Genomic DNA, 22,341 nt, shown 5'->3' with positions numbered 1-22,341 from the left:
CCTAAACCAATTTGTGTGTGTGTGTGTCTGTGTCAGGCTGCATCCTGCTGGGGATGGCTGCTGCCATCAAGGAGTGTCATTGCTATGGGGTGGGGGTGTCTGGTCTGGTCTAGGTGGATGGTACATGTGTGGCAGACATCCACCAGATTAAATACCAGGTCCAAAAGTTTCTCAGAAAAACACTGAATTGTCGCAAGATGGTCAATGTTCTTTACTTCTCCTGTCCGTGGTCATAATGTTATGCCTGATCAGTGTTCATCTGAATAAAACATACATGCAGCATCTAATCGTGATAGAAGTAAGAGTACAAGCTACAGTATATATATAAGGAAAACCATCAAAGCATGCAGTTACATCTCAATTTTGAATCCTGTTTATTTTATTTTATTTTATTTTATTTTATTTATTACTATTATTGTCAATCCAGATAGTCACCTACAGCTGCAGATGTTGTTCAACAGAACTCTGAAACTATTGAACCGGGTTCATTCTCACTCACTTAATTCAAGTGTATCACACTGCTAAAATAAATCTGTGCAGAATATCCTGTGATCTAGTGCCGTAGCCACATCTATTCTCAACGCGGGCCGAGAATAGACTTTGAAGGACAATGTGTTGGGCACCAAACATGAGACAGGACCTCTAAAACCTGCCTTTAAATAGCCCTGCAGGCTGTAGCCGCACAACAGGGGCGCTATCACAGGCATTCAATGACACAGTAACCTGCATTGCATTACCAGCCTCTATTGCAATGCGGTGGCGCTCCACGGATCCTTCCCCGGTCTGGTGTCGGCTGCTCGGGGATAAAGCAGAGCGCTATTTGGTCATGTGATTCCTGTTTTTTTTTTTCCTCCTCTTTTTCCTCCTTCGAAGTTGAAAGGCAGGAGCAGAGCGGTGTGGAGGGGGCCCAGCTTTGCCTTCCTACTTGCCGTGGATGCAGCGTTTTCGTCTCTTTCCAAGCCACGTTTTTGTTTATTTCTCGCTCCGTGTGACATTTTCACCCCCGACACTTGCTTCGCGATGGCGGGGGCTATTATAGAGAACATGAGCACCAAAAAGTTGGTGATAGTGGGAGTTATTCTGCTCTTGTTCCAGGCGCTCGCCTTCATGGTGGGCGGTTTAATTGGTAAGTTTTTCTCCTCTTCATCCTCCACTTTTATCTTCCGCTCGGCACGCGCTGGAAAAAACGTCTGGAAAAAGGGCTAAAGTTTTAAGTTGTTCGCTGCGCGGCTCATTAAAGAAACACGCAGGAAATGGGGGTTTTATGGAGACAAAAGACGACGGGCGCTAACTTTTAGCTGTGTTTTTTACCTTCGCAAACAAACAAAGCGTCACCTCTAAATCACTGCTTTGTGTCAAGGTGTTCACTCCCCGCGTGCCTCCAGCCGCTGGGCTCGTGCGTTCGGCTGAAAAGATATCAGGACGCCATACTTCGCGGGTTAATTTCCTACTAATGCTTTGTGTTTTTTTTCCCCACTTCTTTGATCCAAACTCGAATGTTCTCTTGCCCCCTTTCCTCCCCCTCCTCCCCACATATATAATGTCGGTCTGCTGTGTGGGGGCCCCAGGCAGCATCTCTACCTTCCTTTCACTCCTTCCTCCCCCCCCTCATCTCCTGTGTCTCCCCTTCTCCCCAAATCCCTACCGCCTGGCAGGCACAGCATTCATGTTGCTTCCTCTTCCTCCCAGTTTCATTTGCATTGAGGCGCACAGCTGTCAAAGTTGTATTTTTTTTTATTTTTTTGCCTTTGAGGTGTGTATTGGAGTTGCCGTCAAGTTTCTTCAAACCCACCCACTCATGCGCGCCCTCAGTCATGGATGTTGAGCTCACGCGAAAGACGCTCAGTCTGGAAACCATCCACCAGTCTCCCGTGTCCCCCCACCCCCCCCCCCCCCCCCCCCCCCCCCCCGCAGTCCTCCACTCCGTCTCCCATCTACTGAAGGCTGATAAATTAGCTTGTTTGGTCCATTCCTGGCTGAGATGGTTTTAATGAAGCCGGATTCCTTTTGTGTTTGCTCGGTGGCCCGGGGGGCGGCGGGGGTAATTGAGTAGAAAGGGGGTTTTTCTCCCCTTGTTTCCCGACAAACCCGGGAACGCGGCATGGGGTCATCGGGCTGAGGGGATGGCCATTATTCTGGACACGCTGCGGTGGAGGCTGGAGGAGCCGGTGATCCGCCGGACTCGCGGGGTCGCTGGATAATTGAACTGCGAGGGGCTCTGGATGTAACTGGGCTTAATTCAGATGGCCGTGTCTTCTGTGTTGCTCTGTGCTTTCAGTTTTACACAGCTATTAACACTCTTAAAATTGCCCTGGCTGAGTTTTATTGTGGCGTGGAGCTCTTGTTACACGCACAGGTGTGTAAACTGCGGCGTCCGCCGTTTAGCTCTTTGTCATGAGTGAACACATACGATTAGAAATTCAGATAAGTAACCAGATAGTTCTGCATGATGATTCAGATTAACACCTCGCTTTTCTGTCCACTTATGGTTTGTACCTTTGGAAATGCTGAAATAACCAATGTAAAAGTATTAATCCTCCTGAGGTGTTTGCATATATGGTACGTCTTTCAGTCTCCGCAGATATGTCACTAATCGCTTTCATGAGCTGGATCTGAAACGCCCTTTCGTGTTCACCCCCGTGAGTCCGGACTCGTATATGAATCCGACAAGTACCCTCAACAGTGATAATAGGCCCTATAAACGTCTCTAACAACTTGACACGTTAACAGCTGGAGGAATATTCCATTATTTCATTAAAGTGTGATCAGCATCTGCTCAAGGTCTTCCGTCCGTTAAATTACTTTTAGTGGCATTTAAGAGTTGTGTATGACACCCATTTATGCTGCAACAATGGAGTGTTTCCACTGTTGGAAAAGATGGATAATTGCCACATAGGTGGGTGTATCTCGCGCACCCATTTATGTTGCAAGTGTTTTCGAGTGTTTCCACTGTTTTATGTAGTGAAAAACAAGGATTCCCAGAAAATCGTGTGGCGTAACCTTGAGCGGTGACGTTAAACGCGAGTTTTCGTTCCCTCGCACCAAATATTCGTTTGTCCTAGCTGCAGTGGTTTACATATCTCCCATGTGTATATTTGTTGTATTGTTAAGACCGTCTGCCTGCTTAGTTTAGTACCGTGACAGGTTCTGGGAAGCACCCCCGTAGTTCCACATTAGCTCATTGTTTTCTAACTTGGGTACCTCTGATTCCATTTCACAGCCCTGCACTTCAGTGTATAGTTTCCATTTGGCATGTGGTGAGAATTTGCACATAAAACATCAATCTCATTCCAATGCCACAGTCGGTTGCATTGTCTACAACGCAGCTGGCAAAATTAATTAAACTAAATATATGACTGAGGACATCGGCTACGACTGGCTTGGAAGTTTCCCTGCCCCCAAAACATTAGTGGGGAAATTTCTGGATTTGCTCTGTTTTTGTTCTGACCAGCCAATCTAATCATTTGTGTGGGCTTATGTTTGCTTTAAAAGATATCAACGGTAAATTATCTTTAAAGAATGGCAAGTTAGTCGAGAAGAGGATGCGTAGTTGGTTCCTCTGATTAGTTGTGGGCCTGGCCAGTTGCATGTGGAGGTGTTATTTTCCCTGTTTTATTTGAAACAATAATAAAATTAAATGGCTACTCCAGGCTAAATTGTGACTACATTGATTATTGTTTGTTGTACTTCAGTCCATATACTTCAGAAGTAAGTGGCATTTATAGAACGAGTTGACCAGGTTCAGCTACCACGAACTGAAACGCTGTGATGCTGTTAGTAGCCATTGTTGACAGTACCAGTTGTTAAGGCATAACATGGTGTTTATGCAAAAACAGAATCCTTCAGTTTATCCCACAGGTAGAAGTTGGAGTGCGCTATGCATACAGTGGATTTAATGAGACACTAATGGACCGGAGAGCTAATACAAAGTGTTTCACTTCTGTTTCCGACTCCAGCCGAAGTCTCCTACTGAGAACAGACAAATGAAATGAAATGAAACGCATCAGTTCCAAATCTTATCATCTTTCTGAGTTTAAACCAAATGTTACCTGTTAAACGACCACACGTTGTTTGTTAAAATCAATAAATTAGGTCGAATGCCAGGCCACGGTAAATTGAGCAGTCTTCCTTGCGTGACATCATGTTCCCTACGTGAAAACTGGCCAGTCTGTTTTGTGTCTGTTCTGTCCCGAAGCTACACCTGGCGTCTCTGTCCTCTCAGATGTCGTTCGCAGCAGACCTCTAACTTTCACAACAGCGGAGTTTTTGTGTTTTCCCAGGCATTACTAAAACTCCTGTGAGTAAAGACTACAAACACCAGCCTTGTCAAGCTCATGAATCTCAATACGTAAACAGTGTAATTGGTGCCTGAGAGCTTACAGGAATTTCCCTCCCCATCACTTCAGAGAGAGAGCGAGCCTTGCTACCAGGCATTTTCTAAACAGTGCTAAAAGTAATCGCCAAAGTGTTTGGACTTATTTGGCTCAAACCCAATCAGCTGACTGTTCCTAATGGTTGCTAAGATATTAATTTTGTCAATGTTAAATCCACAGTGCTCAACTTTTATTTATTGATTTTTGTCTAAACTTTTTTTTTTTTTTTTTTGATGTATTAGTTTGAGGGTGAATTTGGCTCGGTGGGAGCTTGAAACACTTTGCTGCAGTATTTCAGTGTGACACACAGTCTAACACGTCTCCTGCGTTGTATTTGTCTCACCAGCTCCCAGCCCCACTACAGCGGTCCACTACTTGGCCACCAAGTGTGTGGACACGATCAAGCACCGGCAGGAGTCCAAGTGGTTCATGCCTTGGGGTCCCAACCAGTGCGACAAGATCCGGTCCTTCGACGAGGCCATGGCCAAGAAGATCGAGGCCAACAACATCGTGTTCGCTGTCCACATCCCTATGCCCAACAAAGAGATGAGCGCGTGGTTCCAGTTCATGGTCGTCATCTTGCAGTTTGACATCGCGTTCAAGCTGCACAACCAAATAGGTGAGAACCAGAGAGCCATGGCTTCACAGGACATGTGAGTGGTTGTTGAGCAAATCTTACAATGAGTAAAAGATGGAAACCTGGTTAATTGTACTTTCAAGCTGTGGATTGATGAAAATGTCTTGTCGTGCATTTCATATTTGCGTTATTTGCGAACCAAGCTAGCCCCTGAAATATTCACATCCATGGTCACTTTGAATCTTATCATATATTAAGATGCAGTTGTTCCAGTGTTGTCAGTAATACTCATTGTTAGGTTTTATGTCACCACCCTTAGAAGATGAGAGGTCCCGGTAGGATCCTGGATTCTAATTTCCGTCTATCTGTGTGCTTGAGGAATTCTCAGGAATGGGTAGATTGGATTTTGTTACGTTGAAAGGCAGCAAACAATGATGGATGTCCTGCTGTTTGCACTCCGAAGCCTTGCAGACCTCGGGGGGTTTTGTAGATAGGCTTGTCACACACACTTGAGACAGGTATAAGGATGAGTGGAGGGAGGTAATCCAACCCGGTTTCATGCTGCTTGTCTTTGACCAATGAGATCAACGTATTTTCCCAATGCTGGAACCAAAATGTTTACCCTTCACCATTAACCCACGCTAATCGTTTGCCATGAGCTCGTAGGAAGGCAGAATGAATGGACTTTGCTGTAACCCATTTTTTCATTTTCGCAAAGTGCATTGGTGGATAGATGGACTGCACCCCGCTATGTTAAAGCGCATGAATAAAGGCTGGGTAGGAGGAGCGAGATGACGGGTTTGGTGTCTTGGCAGGGTGCTCGGGATCCTGAGGGAGGGGATTAGAGAGGGGATGAGAAAGTTTAATAAGTGACTGGATCACCAGTAGCGCCTCGGCAGGAAACGGTGGCTCGCAGCTACACGGCTTTAGCCCAGATTGTGTAGCTGGGAACGTTAATGAGCGACATAGCTGTAACTTCTGATGTAAAGACGATTGTAAACCATGATATAATCCAATGTACGCCTGTTTTCATAACCACAATGTGATGAGAGGTATTGGTAAAAATGCAGAGAAGGTGGTATCTCTGGTATCGTTTTATATGACCCGACCTTTCTGGTGTTGTTTGTCTGAAACAGTCATGGTAGAATAGCGGCGTAGTCATCAGCATCCTTTACTTGGCCACATTTTTGGCCTCAGTCGAAACGTTTCGGGGGGGGGCAACGGGTCGTTAACTTTCTGGCCGTCTGACAGAGCAGCCAGTGATTCAGCCTGGATCACAGACAAATCTTTTTGGCAAGTGCTGCCAACTCATTTAGATCTTTCTGAGCTCAACGAGGCGCTGAGAGAACAAGTGGACGGAGACGCCAAGTGTTAAAGATGCCACAATTAGAAGAAATCGGATGGTGCAGCAGATTTAGGATTTTAACTTCAACTTGAGAATTTGACCGTTTTTAACACGTGTTTTTACTTTAGTTTTCTCCCCACACCCACACAATAGAATTCAGTTTCTGTGTTGACGTACAGCAAAGGAAGCACTGCCAAGACTGTCATGTAGGAATATTAGTAAAAGACAATGGTCTGATTTGGTTTAAGGAACGCATGGGTTTTTATTTTGAAAATATTCTTTTTATATCTTATCATACGGGATCTCGATTTCATCAAAAGAATGTTGCAGATTTAATTATGCTTATAAGCTGGAACCCAGGGAAACAGTTGGATTGAGTCTCCCTTAATTAATAACACTGAGCCGCTGAGTTGCCTTTTAAATCGTGACCAAACCACACGGAGCCATAGGTGGGTGGATCCAGCCGTATGACAAACGAGGCCGTCCCTTCCTTGACTGCCTTATCTGCGTAGCAGTGTTCTTCCCAGAGAAGAGCTACGGCTTTATTAACCACTCCGCCCACCTGCCCCACTCCACCCCGGCACCAAAGCACCCTTTGGCCTGGGTCCAGCAATAACACAGCTGTTGAGAAGGCTTAGTTTCCGTGGCAATGGCCGCTGGATCGGAGTGGAATGTTTGCATGAAGCGAGGTGACATTTGAGGGCGTCTGGCTCGACCAGTGGCAGAGAGGAAGGCATTACGGAGACAGTCGGCTGCCAGTTCTCATCTGGTTCCCTCTCTCCCCCTTCCTCCTCCTCCTCCTCTCTTTTTTTTTTTTTCCCTTTCTTACAGCACAGGCCACTGGGTTTCTTTCTCTTCATTCCAGCTTGTTTCATAACGGTACAAGAGGCACTCTGAGGGCTCGAGGAGAGAACACTTGGCTTTGTAATGTGATCTAAAGATGCAGTTTTAATCGCTTTGCTTTGGATTTTTTTTTTTTGTTGGATTCAAGGGGCGGGGCTGTTGGAGGCCAGCTCAAGGTCTTGAAAATCATTGCGAAGAAGGGAGTCACCTAGATTTGAGCCAAGACTGAAAGCAGATTGGGTTATTGATCATGTTTACATGCAGTATTGAGAAAGAATCCTATGAATGTGACTCTTTTAGAGGAACAGTTCACTCGAAACTATCTGCTCTTTTTCTGACAGCGCTGTGTAAGATGTACATCCTACCCGTGGTACTTTGTAAACATTGTTGAAATCGGAAATGGTGAAACTGAGTGAACATTTGGTGTCAGTGCTGGCAGTGAAAAGGCCACGCCTGTCACCAGGCCTTAATTTCATCACGTCTGGAGGATGATGACAGGTAGCAGAATTGTGCAGTGACCGTCTTCGTTAAACACACATCAAGATACAGACATAGGAAATGCGTTCTAATGTAACCGCTCTGCACTAAGTCCTTACTTCACGAAACAACTACTTGTTTGCTGAGGGAGTTGTTGATGCGACTGTATTTTCATTTTGGGGGCTGTGGTTTGTGGTACTGAATCTGAATATGAATTATTGTGCAGATGGATTTTCCTAATACAACAATAACCCTATTTTATTCAGAGGTCTAACCTAAATAAAATCCAGTTTAACAGCACTACACACATCCTCCAAAATCATCATAATTTAATCACCACATTTCTTATACCATTTAAACTTAAACTGTTTAATATAACCATTATAAAGGACTGTTTTATTAGATTGCATTCGGTTTAACTAGTGTACCTAATGAACTGGCAACGGAGGAAATCTGGAGATCAGTTCCCTTTGTTTCTTATTGTTTAATCGTGAAGTTCAAAGTAAGTTTGACATTGAAGTGTCAAGTGTTTTCATTTACATGTCTTGTATTTCACAGCACATCAATGCTGGGGCCACACACAGTTATTTTGGTGGCATTTTTAGGTTCAAAAAAGAAAAACGATTCAAGAATCTCGATGACTCATCCTGCACTCATGGGCGTACACTAGTTTTGCATCGAATGAAGCTTTCTCACTGGTAGTGCTGCCAGATTTAGCTCAGCTCTGCTCAGGATATTTAGTCTGATCAGAGCACGGAGGCCTTTCTGGCTCTGTTCTCACAAAGAACGCATTCATGAGGAAAGTCTGTTGGCGCTCCACCAGGAGCTCCATGTGGTTTTTAAGATTCATTGATTTCGGCGAAAGTTTAAATTCTCAATTTAATGAGTGTGAATTTATTTATTTATACATTATGTATAAAAAACTCTGATACAACTATGTGTCTGCAGATTATAACATTGACCTGAAAGTGAACTATTGCTGTGGTAAATCTTTTGTCCAGACGATGGAGCGTTGGTCACCATTGACGTGGGCCTGGCCTACAGAGACGACACGGTCAGCGAATGGACGGAGATGGCTCATTCTTTTGAACAGAGGAAGCTGAATTGTAACTTCACTACTGACAAGGTGAACACACGTGCTTCACGTTAATTCATATTCAGATTTTCAAACGTATCTTATTTTATTGACTAGGAGCAGAAGCTGCGCCAGGTCTGTGTCTGCCGATCATTACGCGTTTCTTCTGTAAGAATAAGGCCAATTACTCTCCATCTGCTGCAGCAGTTGCTATAAAAGTGAAACAACAGTTGTAAAATTCCTGCTCTCAGACACAGATTCAGGCTTTTAGTTGTTGTGGCCACCATAAAATTCAGCAGCGCTGCTAATGTGCTAATGTTTTTTTTGTTTTTTGAGCGTTCTGGTGTGTAATTGTGTCTGTCCGTCTACTCTGTTCAGTCCTGTCTGTCTGCCCTTGTTACAGACATGTCTGAGCAAGCCGCAACCTTCCTACTCTCTCATGAGCTCGACTCTTCTGTCCGTTCTAGGACATTTAGCCGCAATTATCTTTTGAAAACGGGAAATTGAGGCCGTTAAAGGCTGCCAAAACATAAATATTTAATAAAGAGCCACACTGAGATATCCATAGCTAGACGCGTAAAAGGAGCCGCAGAGCATAATGTGAAAAAGTCTCTGAACCAAAGCTTAAGTTTATTATCAAGCTCATCTCTGAAACAGACTATATAAGTTATACACTAATGTATTTCTATTGTGATATATTGCGTTATCAGCTTGCACAAAAACTTGGGTAAAGATAACTTGAATGATCAAAACATTACGTAGGGATCTCTATGATGTTATTGACAGCAGTTAGTAAGAAGTCTTTTTATTCTGACTGCATTGTTTTAACCTGTGTTTCCCTGCGTGTCCTCCAGACCTTTGAGAACGAGGGCCGTTACTACGAGTGTGACTTGCTGCCCTTCATGGAGGTCGGGAGCGTCGGCCACAAGTACTATCTCCTGAACATCCGCCTGCCTGTCAATGAGCGCAAGAAGGTCAACGTCGGGATCGGGGAGATCAAAGACATTCGTCTCGTTGTGAGTTTTCACCGTGAGCCGCCTCGGCCGTCCGGGTCAACGTCACACAGTGTCACAAAGAGACGATTGTGTTTTGTTTTTCTCCCTCCAAGAGCATCCATCAGAACGGAGGCTTCACCAAAGTTTGGTTCGCCATGAAGACGTTTCTCACCCCCAGCATCCTCATCATCATGATCTGGTACTGGAGACGCATCACCCTGATGAGCAGGCCTCCCGTCCTGCTGGAGAAGTAAGGCCGCTGTCTCATCTAGTGATCTAGTGACTCTAATCCTCATGAAACTGGTGAAGATCATAAGAACTCTGTCTCACTTTGCTTCTGGTTTAGTGGTAATGAAGGATACATCATAAAAGTGACATTAATAGTCTGATTATAAGCTCGGTGGCTCTGCTTCACTGCGTCTACTCTGTGAAAGCACATATTAACTATGGATGAAATGTACAAGTAGGTCAAGCTAACCCTGTGCAGTATAGGTCACTGAGATCAGAGGCTGTTGTTCATCAGGAGGAACGTTATCTGTGAACATCAGCAGTTCACACTCGACAGGTAACAGGTCATTGTGAGCAGACAAGCACAGGAAACATAAAACAAAGCGACGCGACAGTTTCTGGCTTCATAAGATAAAAGTTGGGTTTATTACAGAAGGGAAGACTCAAAACATACAATACTCATATTAATTCCTATGGAAATGTGAGCCTAAATACAGGTAACAGTTCCTGGAGCAGATGGGTTGAATGCCACGCTGTGAAAAGTTGAAGCCGCGCTCAGAGCACGGTGTTTGTCTAACCCCCCGCTGTGCTGGGAAGACGGATCAGTAAGTGGCAGCGTTCTGCGCCGCAGGAAGCGCCTGGCGGAGCGTGAAACGCGTTACAAAATCTGCAAGCTAGCACTCAACTGACACATGCTGCACACACACACACACATTTAGGAGAGGAACACACCAGCCAGCAAGACACCACATGCACACATCCACGCGCAGTCACCGTCTCTCTGCCCCTGTCTTTTCCGGCTCAAGGCCCTCATTCCCAGTTGAACAGCAGGCTTTCAGGAAGTGCGACTCGTACCCTATTTGCGGACAGGGGATGATTTTTTCATGCTGTAAAAGCTTTACCAGAGTCTCCTGTCATGCTAGCCCACAGAAGTGTCAGGATGGTAAACCTCAGACTTCCTCAAATCTTAGAGGGTAGATGTGAGAGTGAACTCTCAAAGTGGCAAATGGCTCTGGATGATGCCATGCAACAAAGTGAAGAAACGGTTTTTAAAGGTGAATCATTTTAGAAAGTTGTGTTAAAGCTGTACTTTTCTCTGGAATGCAGCAGGCGTTTATGACCTGTCTTTGCAGGAACGGCTTTAGTGGGATTAATAACATCAATAATGGCTGTGGTTCTGTTAAATGTGTCACAGAAGTGGACACACAACTGGAATGCAGACATAATTCATGTTCCTAGCTGCACCTTCGTCTTTTCCTTTTTAAGACCTGTACCACGTTAGTTTTACGGATTTTGCTACCAGACCCTCTTTTGTCTTGTTCCACACATTCAGCCAGACACACGAGTCCCAGCTCTGCTGCGTGTTTGCTGATGGGGCTAACGACACATTCCCTGCATACCAGTCGAATGTGGTTCCACTCAGTTCTCGCTGCAGAACAATGCTGACAGACTGTCTGGTGGAGCTGCTTAGAACTTGTACCACATTCCTTGTGTTACCTACACTGTTTGTACCCGCATGTTTTAGGTCACCTTCATCTTTTTTTCCTCCCTGTTTAACACGCACACGCTGTAGCTCTGCTTTGCCCTCCGTACAGTCTATTTACGATCGTCCTTTCATCTATCGGCGGCATGCAGGGACCTGCTGCAGTCGCAGGGAAGACGAGCTCTGTTTTGTCTCTCTGTGTGTGCTGACTGTTGCTAGTTCTTATTTCTCTCTAAATGTTGGGACTTCGCGGTTGGGGGGGAGTTGGGCCGTGATAATGAGGTGAATTATTTAGAATTGGATGGACCAGTGTTCTGTGGGGGCATACTGTGGCTGGAGTAGAATGGATATTCTGATCAATAATATCCTGAGATCTAATGAGCACGCTTCAGCAACTGTAGATGTAGCCTTGCCCTAAAACGCTACTAGCATCAAAAAAGTGCTGAATATACAAATGTGAATGTACGTAAGGGCTCTCAGTTAAAGATACATTTGAATGCAGTTTTTTAATATTGACTGAATAAATCCTCAGGTTGGAGCTGGTTTATTCTTATCCATTTAGGGAATTATACATTTGAGTGTAACAAGTTCAAGCGTCAATAGATCAGTTGTATATATCTAGATAGATAGATAGATAGATAGATAGATAGATAGATTGATTAATTTATTCATTCCCGAAGGGAAATTAACTATTAAACTCTCTTCATGACTGTTATAATGTTCAGTTAATGTTGAAAACAGAAAGCTGGTGACTCAACTGTATCATCATTTTGTAGTTTGTGGCGCTGTTAACCTGGATTTAATTATACACTAAAGTGTTTATTTTATTTAGACTACTCTGCTGACTATCTAATATTGAGGCATTGTCAAATGGATAGAATGGATGGATAATAGAAAATGGATAATAGAAACATATACGTGTCAATAGTTGAATCAACAACTCGGTTATTTTAAACAAATGCTGAATGCCATAACCTTCATGGGGCCCAGATTTAGTGCAGGCCTCTTATATTAGAGTGAATTTGTTTTGCTGGTGTACAAAATGAACTGGAAAATGAGTGCATGTAAATACATATACGTGCAGAGGTGTAGTGTGCTTTAATGATGCCACACATGCTCCTCTCACACTTGGTTCTGGTGCTTTATCAATAAGAATGATTTTTTTTTGCCCTCTCAGGGTAATCCTCGCTCTGGGCATCTCCATGACGTTCATCAACATCCCAGTGGAGTGGTTCTCCGTCGGCTTCAACTGGACCTGGATGCTGCTTTTCGGAGACATCAGGCAGGGCATCTTCTACTCCATGCTGCTCTCCTTCTGGATCATCTTCTGCGGGGAGCACCTCATGGTACTGTACACGGCAGGACTTCCCTTTAACCTCTAGCATGCTCTGTGTGACTGACCTGCTCGCTTGCCAACTCTGATCTCACTTGCAGCCATTTACGCTTAAAGGCATTTCAGGACTCGTCAGAGATGAACTGGGATATTTTTATGGCGGCGAAATAAAAATGATTAACTGCGTTTTGGATTGAAAACAAGAGCGAACGCTTGCTTAGAGGAATGCTTCAGCAGCTGTGCATATTTTCTTCTTCCTTGAATCATCTTAAAATAAATGTACCAGCTTTGACCTGGCAATCAGCTGAGGTTGCTTGGATGCTTGTTTTAGCTCGTCCTTATCTTGAAGTCTTGCAAACTACCGAAAGAGAATGGGACCTTTAATGCGCCTCACTCAGAGATCATCATTTACAACCCTCTACAATAACACCATGATGTCATAAGAGCATAAGAGACAACACTGTTAGCATAAAAGTGTATTTATTTGTTGATACACTTTATTCTAATCGAATGAAAACCAGTGCTTTTAGTATACGGCCTATTTACCTCACAACGTGGGCTTTTTATGTTTTATAGTTTCATAAAAAAAGACGTTCTTTAGGGTCAGCAAAGGAGAGAATGATGAACGGAAATCAGTCTTGGCCAAATTCTGACTCATCATTGTCACTGCAGTACAAACATGCGCAATAAAACAGGTCACAAAATACAGCCTGGTACGTGCTGAAGGAAAAAGATAAATTTCATTTAAACGTCTGATCTGTCAGATGAAGCCTCAGATACTTTGGTCAGTCTGGTGAAGACCCAGCTAGCTATTAGCTAGCCTCGTGTAATTGTTGTCAGTTTGATGATGATGATGACGTTAGCTAGCGTGATGACAGTGGAAGTAGAACAAAGCTAAACATTGGGGCACTTTTGCTGTAAAGAGGTCAGTAATTCTTCCGGAGTCTCTTCGTTAAGTGCATATTATTTCCTGTCTTCAGTAAGAAGACGCACATTAGTCTCATGAAACCTGTCCATGCTTTTGCGCCTCTGTCCACCCTCTGTGTATTGTGCTGTACTGCACCGATTCACGTGTCTGTCCGATTAACTGGCCATGTTCTGATTTAACTAAAACTAAAGCTGCTGCCATTATGAGTTCATTTTAAAAACCTAAAAATCAAATCACTGCCTTCTTAATGGAAAAAAGGTGTCGCCCCTCTTATCTCGCTGTCATTTTTGTCCAGGAGACAGAGTTCTTTGAGGCATGGTATCTGGGCGGAGGACAACTGGAGATGTGTGACATCTGTGTACCGGCCTTCAAAAACCTCCTTGGCCTTCATCCCGCAAATAAGTCGCAGGTCATTCTTGTCTCGTATCTAACGTGGCCTGTGTTGGGGGCAGTCATGGAGACGGTCGGACGTTGTTTCTTAGTGAACAGAGGGAATGTTAACGCGATGAGCTCCATGTCTGCCTCAGAGGAGGTGTCTCTCTTGTCCCTCCTCAGCTCTCTGGACTGCAGCCTGCAGACTTCTCTCTCCTGCTGACTTCGCTCTGCTTGTGCGCAAAGGACCGAATTTGCTTCTTAGCTACAGTCAAGGCGGCGATGTTGCATCTCTTTCTTAACACTTTGACTTTTAGCATGTTCTTATCTCTTCATGAACGTGGCTCTTAGATAATCTTGCGTGTGTGTCTCGTTGTACAGCCCTGTTGGCAGCGTCTGACCTTTTTTACCACCTTGTTTTCATGTCGATAACATCTTGTGCTTACGACTATGGGCACTGAGAAATGTGCGGACCGTTTTTCTTCGACATCTGTTCTTTGTTGCTTTGTTCTCTGGCTATGTGAATATCTAAAGATTAATTTCTCTTTGCCCTCTCACTGTGGAGGTGTAACCTTCCAAAAACGTTAGGATCTTAACCGAAGGTAACGGCATTGCATACATAAAAAGTTTCTGGGTTTTTAAATAAAGTCCTCTGCTGCTTTTCTATTATGTCTCAGTTATGTACATTTGTGTGCAGACTACTTGCTTGATATACTGCAGTGAAAGTAGAAATCTGGCCTCTGACAGCAAACCATTTTTACACTGAGCACTAGCTGACTTCCTCATTCATAAAAACTACCCTGGCCGGGGTGATTTATCTTTCTTACTCGCCTGTTTAAATTGTATTAAAGCTTTAAGTGCTTTGAGTGCCAGGCAGGTGCCCTCAGAGGTTGCTACCTGCCATTGTGGACATCATCTACCTCTGTCAGCCTCGGTCCATTCCCCTTTTTTGTCCCTGTTCTGATTATCTGGGAGTGAAGTGGAGTCGTCTACTGTGAAGATGGCGTCCAGAGCCACCGCACTGAGCTTCAGAACCTCTTTGCAGGAAAACTGTTGATGTGGATTCGTCCATCAGATGTATCTGCATTAGTCTGTGTCGTCCTTGCAGTGACCGCCACTTGAAGCCGATGTTTAACAGAACACCTGTCTCATATTCTTTTAATTTGTTTTTTCTTCTTTGAGCAGAAATTGACAAACCAGACGCTGATCTGTGGCGATACCCGCGTCGTGACTTTCCCTTTTCGCGCCATAATTAAATGTAGTTTCGTACATTATAAAAACTTTTAGGTACATGTACTCCAGCTGATGGCACCATAAGTGATTAGACAGACATTTTGTGTCCTTCGAGTCCCTTTAATCGTACAATTTCAGCTTTTAATGTAAATCATAAACAAAGCATGAAGATTTGAAGACACTAGACACTTTTCAGGCAGCAGGACGCGGCAGACACCTGCAGTTTAAGGCTTCTTGGTGTAGTTTGGTTCATTCTGTGTGTTTCCGGTCAGATATGTTAACTCACTCATCAGATCTGCGTCCTGACATCTTAAAATGTTTTGATCATATTAATACGAGGGCTTAACAAATTCTGGACGCTTAAAGCAGTTTGTTCCGGGTTCTGTCCTACAGCATTTGCTGTTTTAGTGGAAGCATCAGAATCAATAGCATTAAGCAGCGTACACTCATTTGGAGACGGGTTGCTTACTGTGGAAAATGACATCAGTGTTATCCACAGCGTGAAGGACTGTGATGGTAATGGATGGGCACAGTGTGTGTGTGTGACGTATATCCTGTCTGTTTTCTGCTCTTTTCTCAGGACCAGACGGAGAGGAACCGTTTCTCAGTCTACTGGAAGCAGGTCGGACCCATCGTGTTTGGCTCCTTCTGCCTCTTTATCTTTGACATGTGTGAGAGGTGAGACAGTTTGTTTTTTGTTTAATTTGGAACAAGGGACCTATTTTAGAATCTATAATAACACATTCATTATCATAATGAATTAGTGAAACTATTTGTTATTAATATTTAGTTGCTCATTGTGACCTGCTGTGTTCATTATCTGGTAATTACACCTAGTAACAAATGTTTCTCATTTACTTTCTCTAGAGGTGTCCAGCTGACAAATCCCTTCTACAGCATCTGGGCGTCTGATGTTGGGACTGAACTGGCTGTATCCTTTTTAAACAGTATTTCAGACAGACGGTGGTTCCTGTCAAATATTACATTCATCCATTTAGCCATAAACGACGACGGTGATGAAAAGTGGAAAAGGGGCAAATGATATTTCTCACTTTCACAGCCAGTTTGTTTGTTTGTTTTGGCATGAATTGGAACCTGTGATCTCTTGACTAATATGATGAGAAATTATTCAGTGACGCCATATGTGAAGGCACTGCCTCGGTTCTCAGTTTTTCTAAGGTTGCTTTCACACCTTTAGTTTCAGGCAGTAATTGGTGTAATGGTGTTACAATGTTGCATTTAATTAAGTTGTGTTCACTGGGCGATCTAGACAAAGGTCTTGGTTATATAATGATAAGGTAGTCTTACTGGATTGTTGGTGGCGTGTGTTCACACTGCAAACCAACCGCTCTGGGAAGTAACTGTAATCAGCCTACGACCACCCTCTGTATTTGGGCTCAGCTTTATTTCATTTGTTTGATTGTTCTGGACGTACCAGCCCACGTGAACCGACCTGAGGATTAAACTGTCTCTGTTTAGGATCTAGCAGCTTAAACTCAATTTCCAGTACTGCGCCACATTGACGGTGTAGCTACGGCGTAGGGGGTCCAGCTGATGAAAGCATTTACACATGTGAGCTGCTGCGGCCAAATGTTCTGTAATTACACCTCCAAAACACTAGGTGGCGACTGGCCAGCTATGTTGAGACGTCACACGATACTGAGTGGAACTGAGCCGCTGGTGTTGGAGATGGTAACAAACATCGATCAACAGTTTGTTCTCATCAACTCGGACGTCTTCTCTGTGTTCAGCTCTGCAGTGATTTTAGTGACACTAAGGAAAACTTTCTGTGCTCGTTTGCCCACAGAGTCACACGAACATGGAAATGCATGTTAGACCAGTCACAGCTGCGATGTGTAGTAAAGTTACAGTGTAGAGTGTGTAGCTACGCTTTCAGTGTGTCACCGTACTATAAAATACACATTAGGTGTGAAAGCAAAGTCGTGGAGTTGGGAAACATTAGGAGCATCAGTGATCTGTAAGACCACACACTGACAAGATTCTACTGTACTGTAGAGTACCATGAAATCTCTGAAGGTTTTGTACATGGTACACATAACTGTACGGTATGTATTTATATTGTATAGGTTTATTGTTATGATACTAAAGCAAATGCATTAGTTTCTAAATGTATATTTGCATAACCTTCATATGTATTACCTTTATACTCACTGGCTCATGCTTCCTTAACTGACATTTCCTCAGATGGCATTCATCATTGTGGCAGGAATCTGCGCCTGTCTGTACTTTCTCTTCCTCTGCTTCATGGTTTTTCAAGTCTTCCGCAATATCAGCGGAAAGAGGATGTCCCTGCCTGCCATGTCAAAAGCCAGACGTCTGCATTACGAGGTGTGTGAGGTTTTGTTAATTTGTCACTGCTGTGTCTTCATGTCCAAATTTGCTCTTCAGACACACATCAGGTCGGTCATTATGGCGCAAAGGTGCACGTTTAGTGAGCCGCCACTAAGTCGTCCCCTTCATGTCCCTTTAGGGTCTCATTTTCAGGTTCAAGTTCCTCATGCTGGTCACTCTAACCTGTGCTGCCATGACTGTCATCTTCTTCATCATCAGTCAGGTGAGTCTCATTTATGATGCGATTAAAGTGGTGCTTCTGTCTAGAAGGACGTGGGATAAATATCTAATAAGAAACTTCAATCTGATGAAATCTAATGAAAAAAATATTGTATTTACAGGATTAGGTCAAGATTCACACATCTCTAAAAAATATACATAGTATAGCTTCAGTCATTTAAAAAGAATAAGGTGCTGCTTCAAAGTATTTGTGCCCCTCAGGATTTTCTACATTTCTGTATAAAAATGTTTCAAAACTAAAGTGGATTTTTACACCAGTCCTAACAGTAGTCCCACTGCGAAATGAAACAGAAATAACCTTTTGATCAACAGCAACTCCTTTGAGATGCTCCTTTGTCCGTGCCATCATATACTTCCAAAAACGTGTGAACATCATTTCTTTTTTTTTTTTTAACAAAACAGGGCAGTGAATAACACCTAAGGCTCATTAAACATGGCCTTGAACTTAACTTGTAATCTCATGGGTTCACTTACTTTTAGAACTGTCAGATATGTAATACTGGGTACTTTTCCAGAATAAACAAATAGTAAAGCATAATTTTGTTTGAAAACTGCTGAGTCATTTTCATGCAGAAATGTAGAAAACCCTGAGGGGTGAAGCGTACTCTGTATATTCTACAGTTCCGATAAAAGCTGTTTTACTACCTGTCATGCAACTTTGTGATCAAAAGAAACTAACCTTAAAAAAAACAAAATGTGTGTTTGTCCAGGTGAATGAGGGCCACTGGCACTGGGGGGAGCACACGGTCCAGGTGAACAGCGCCTTCTTCACTGGCATCTACGGCATGTGGAACCTGTACGTCTTCGCCATCATGTTCCTCTACGCGCCGTCCCACAAACGTTACGGAGACGAGCAGTCGAGTGGTCAGTGCATCACCGGTAACTACAGACTTCTGCTGGCTTTAAGATAAACACGATTCAAGGACCGTCTTTGTTCACACAGTAGCGCCACAACGATGCCATCATCAGATGGTGATCACAGTTCGTTTGTATTACGTACCTCTAGGTGCTAATAGAATCGAACGCTAACGTGATTATTTTCTAATTGCGTTGCTGTTATTAAATTGGTTAAATTTCATTAGTGTGCTCAGTGGCTCCCACTTCATTCTGAAAGGAGCAAGTGTCTGTCTTCTTCTGTGAAGCCGGCTATTCATCTAAAGTTTGTTTTGAGGGGAGGGGAGGGGGGTGAAGTGACTGAGAAGGACCCAGATTCCCAGGGGAAAGAAGGGTCTCTTTGGCCCAAGAGGGTGATTCTAATGGACACCAGGCGGCCTTCCAGGCAGAAAGGAGGGGAACGGTGGAGAGAAGGGGTGGGGAAAGGAGGGTGGAAGTAATGAAAACCATCCATCCATCTCCTGACGTCAGTGACACTGGGAGAGAAAAAGAGGGTTTGAAGATCTGGAAGCTTTCCCTGATGTGCGTCAGGCAGTCTCATGGGAGGGGCCGCTCTCTCCAAGTTCCAGTCTCTCCGTGTTGATTTACAGTTTCAGCACTCGAGTCTCACTTTGGACTGTAGCAGGCTGGAAGTGTTTATGTTAATGAAATTAAGCTAAATCTACTCGCAAGGCATTGTTGTCTGTGGTGATAGAGATGAGTGCGGCGCCCTGAAAGGGACGTAGAGAAGAGGACTGCAGTTGGTTGCTGATGCCAATAAATTTAAGTTCTGTTGGATTTACAACTGCGCTTTACTTCTATGTCTGAGCTCCAGACGCTACGCTATAATCTGACGCACTTCTCCAGAAATGTAATTATATGTTGTGGCGATGCACTCTGCAGAAACTGATTGTTTCAGAAGGCATTTCCTCAATGGCATTGCTCGGCAGGCTAGTGCACAAGGTTAAACGTTCAATCAGCTGTAGCCGCACCAGAATCAGATCGGCCAGATCACAATACTTCACAGTGAATGTCCCTGTGTGCTAGATATTCTCCTTAAATGTCTGAGACTAGCATGTCCAACCACTGAATTTAATGTCTTTGTATTTAGGGATAATCTCCCAATAAAATAATTTTCAGAAGTTTTAGATTTTCAAAATTTTGACTGCAATTTCTTGTCCGTGTGTGCAGGTGACGCTGGAGCCAACAGTGGAGAGGACATCCAGCTGACCACTACCATCACCCACGTCGATGGCCCTACTGAGATCTATAAGATGGCTGGCAAAGAGGCCCAGGAATAGATTTAACACTGTCACTGAGACTCCCATCTACTACCTACTGCTCCAGATATATATGTGTAATCAAGCAGGCTTTTCTCTTAATGTCCCTTGGCCCCTAAAATGGCTTCAACGATCCACCTTGCATGCAACTACCAGTCCCACGGTTGCTGCCCTCTCTCTCGCACCAAACCCTGAGCTTGTTTACATGCCTTTCTGTTCCCAAAGTCTCTATTGTAAAGGCTGAATGTCAACACTCCTATCAGTCCTCCCCATTTCATTGTGAAATTTCTTGCATTTCATACTTACGTAAACTATGTTGTGTTTGTAAATGTTGCACAATGCATTTTACTCCAAGTCAGGTACTGGAAATCCGCTTCATAAAGAGATCTGAGCGTAAAGAGAAGCATTTCTTGATGGTAGAAGTTGCATTTAGCAGCCGTCACACTCTTCTTTTTCGAGTGCAGAGCTTAAGCGGTGTCGTTTGTGACAATGATGGACAGCAGGACGTTTTAGCCACTTGGTTTCATGATATTCTCTTTCAAGGCCTTCAGACCTGTCATAAAAAACGTAGATCATGGTGGAGTACTGCTGTCACTCTTAGTCTTTCAAGTTCTTTTTTTTTATATATATATATATCACTGGGGGAAATGTACAGACCACATAGCCACTTTGGGAAATCCATACTGTACGTTCATCATGTTACAATGTAGATATCTATTTTTTATAAAGTGCTCGTCTTCAGCTTCACAAAATGTACCAAGCGTCAAGCTCCATCAATATTTTTGAAGTTGACTGTAGCCTATTACACATGGTTTTTAGTTTAGTTTCTTTTCTTTTTATGCTAATTTAAATAAAAAACTTTTACTTAATAGGTTTGTGTATTGTTGTGGTTTTTTGCTCTGAAAGTTTGAGGCCTGTGGGCTGAATACCACATGTCTTTTTTGCAAGACTGAATATAAAAACGGTCAACAAGGATTTTTATATATATATAAAATCAGTTGCCTTGAATGGGGTGTGATCTGAGTCTAAAAGTGGACGTGTATTCAGTGGGAAAATGGCGCCTCTGAAAGGCTGACAGCAGAACAACAAGCCTGGGTTCACTTTATTCATGTCAGTCAAGTTAACGGAGATGTATTGTTACACAGGAAGTTCAGTTTCTGTACGGTTTAATGAATCTGAAAAAGGGTATTTTGTTAAACATTCACTATGTTCAGTGACAGCTTTTTGAACGCTTGCATACACTTTCTTACCAGTACACCGGGTACACTAGTGAAAACAAATGCTTTCTAAAATGAGTGTCCTGTACCAAGTCCCACTTTGTGGCTGTTATAATGTTCAGTTTACGTTAAAACTGTGGTGATTCAGCTCTATGATAATTGTGGAAGATGTAGTTTGTGGTGCAGTTGGATTGAATTAAACACTAGAGAACTTGTTATTTAAATATATATATGTATATGTGTGTGTCTGCAAAACATAATATAATTCAGTAGTACTACAGTACTATTACAGCTTTGGAAATGAAAACAGCAGATTTAGCCCCTTTATTTGAAACTAATGCTGAATACCATAACTACGGTAGCACATTGCTGCCACATCAGAAAAAATAAATAAAACTAATAACTAATACTGGTGCATAACTTAGTTCTGTGGCATCACCACGACCCAGTATACAGATGGTATTGGTAAATGAATACTACACCAACACACATTTGCATATTTTGATATTCTATGACAAACAACTTGTCTCATTATTATATCATTATATCCTATTCAGTGAACCCTTTATAAAGCCATGCATTAACATTACCTGTTGCTCAGTTCAGAAAAGCTCATCTCGTAGCAGGCTGACTCCTCACTGGTTTCAGACTCTCAGTCTGGAGCCATTGCATCCATTCCTTACAACTTGACAAAACTTAAGAGTGATAGCAATGTGCTTCATTAAGCTAAGACTAACTGAACAACTTTTACATTAGATTTCACTAGTACCTTAGTGGTAGGTGATTTTGTATGTTGGTCCCAGAGGTTGTAGGTGTAAAAGTACCATGAATGTAAATTTCCTGTGTTGCTGCTCACACTGAAACATTTATATCTGCAGGTGGATGTTTTAGTTTATGCAACAGAAAAATACACGTTTAAATCGACTATTTGAAACCCAGAACAGGCTCGTTTGCAACTATTCTGAAAAAATTCTAAGGATTTTCTTACATTATATATAAATTGTGCACGATGCAAATGCATCATTTTCTATTCACAGCGGTTTAGTGCATGACCCGTATACTTTAAAGCGCAGACGTTTATTGGGGGAGATCTCCGGAAGTAGTACACGTGTGGACG

General features: G+C 43.2%; 1 protein-coding gene across 4 annotated transcripts; it reads left to right on the top strand.

The window, feature by feature from the left end:
- The first annotated feature begins 738 nt into the window (after positions 1 to 738).
- Positions 739 to 20,876, top strand: wls (Wnt ligand secretion mediator). Of its 4 annotated transcripts, none has more exons than XM_047590092.1 (13): positions 739 to 1,126; positions 4,720 to 4,992; positions 8,617 to 8,741; positions 9,545 to 9,706; positions 9,799 to 9,935; positions 12,574 to 12,742; positions 13,953 to 14,066; positions 15,843 to 15,940; positions 16,130 to 16,193; positions 17,468 to 17,611; positions 17,754 to 17,837; positions 18,565 to 18,718; positions 19,919 to 20,876. In XM_047590092.1, the coding sequence occupies exons 1-13, from the start codon at positions 1,021 to 1,023 to the stop codon at positions 20,026 to 20,028; spliced, it is 1,740 nt and encodes a 579-aa protein (XP_047446048.1). In that variant the 5' UTR covers positions 739 to 1,020; the 3' UTR covers positions 20,029 to 20,876. The 4 variants fall into 4 exon arrangements, with proteins under 4 accessions (XP_047446048.1, XP_047446051.1, XP_047446047.1 ...); XM_047590091.1 differs by having other exon boundaries at positions 744 to 1,126; positions 18,565 to 18,733; XM_047590095.1 differs by lacking the exon at positions 13,953 to 14,066 and having other exon boundaries at positions 743 to 1,126.
- The last annotated feature ends 1,465 nt before the right edge of the window (positions 20,877 to 22,341 follow it).

This window comes from Mugil cephalus, chromosome 7 (genome assembly GCF_022458985.1).
Source record: "Mugil cephalus isolate CIBA_MC_2020 chromosome 7, CIBA_Mcephalus_1.1, whole genome shotgun sequence".
In the NCBI taxonomy this organism is placed as follows: Eukaryota; Metazoa; Chordata; class Actinopteri; order Mugiliformes; family Mugilidae; genus Mugil; species Mugil cephalus.
The sequence above is the reverse complement of the archived record's forward strand: the minus strand, read 5'-3'. Positions and strand labels throughout refer to the sequence as shown.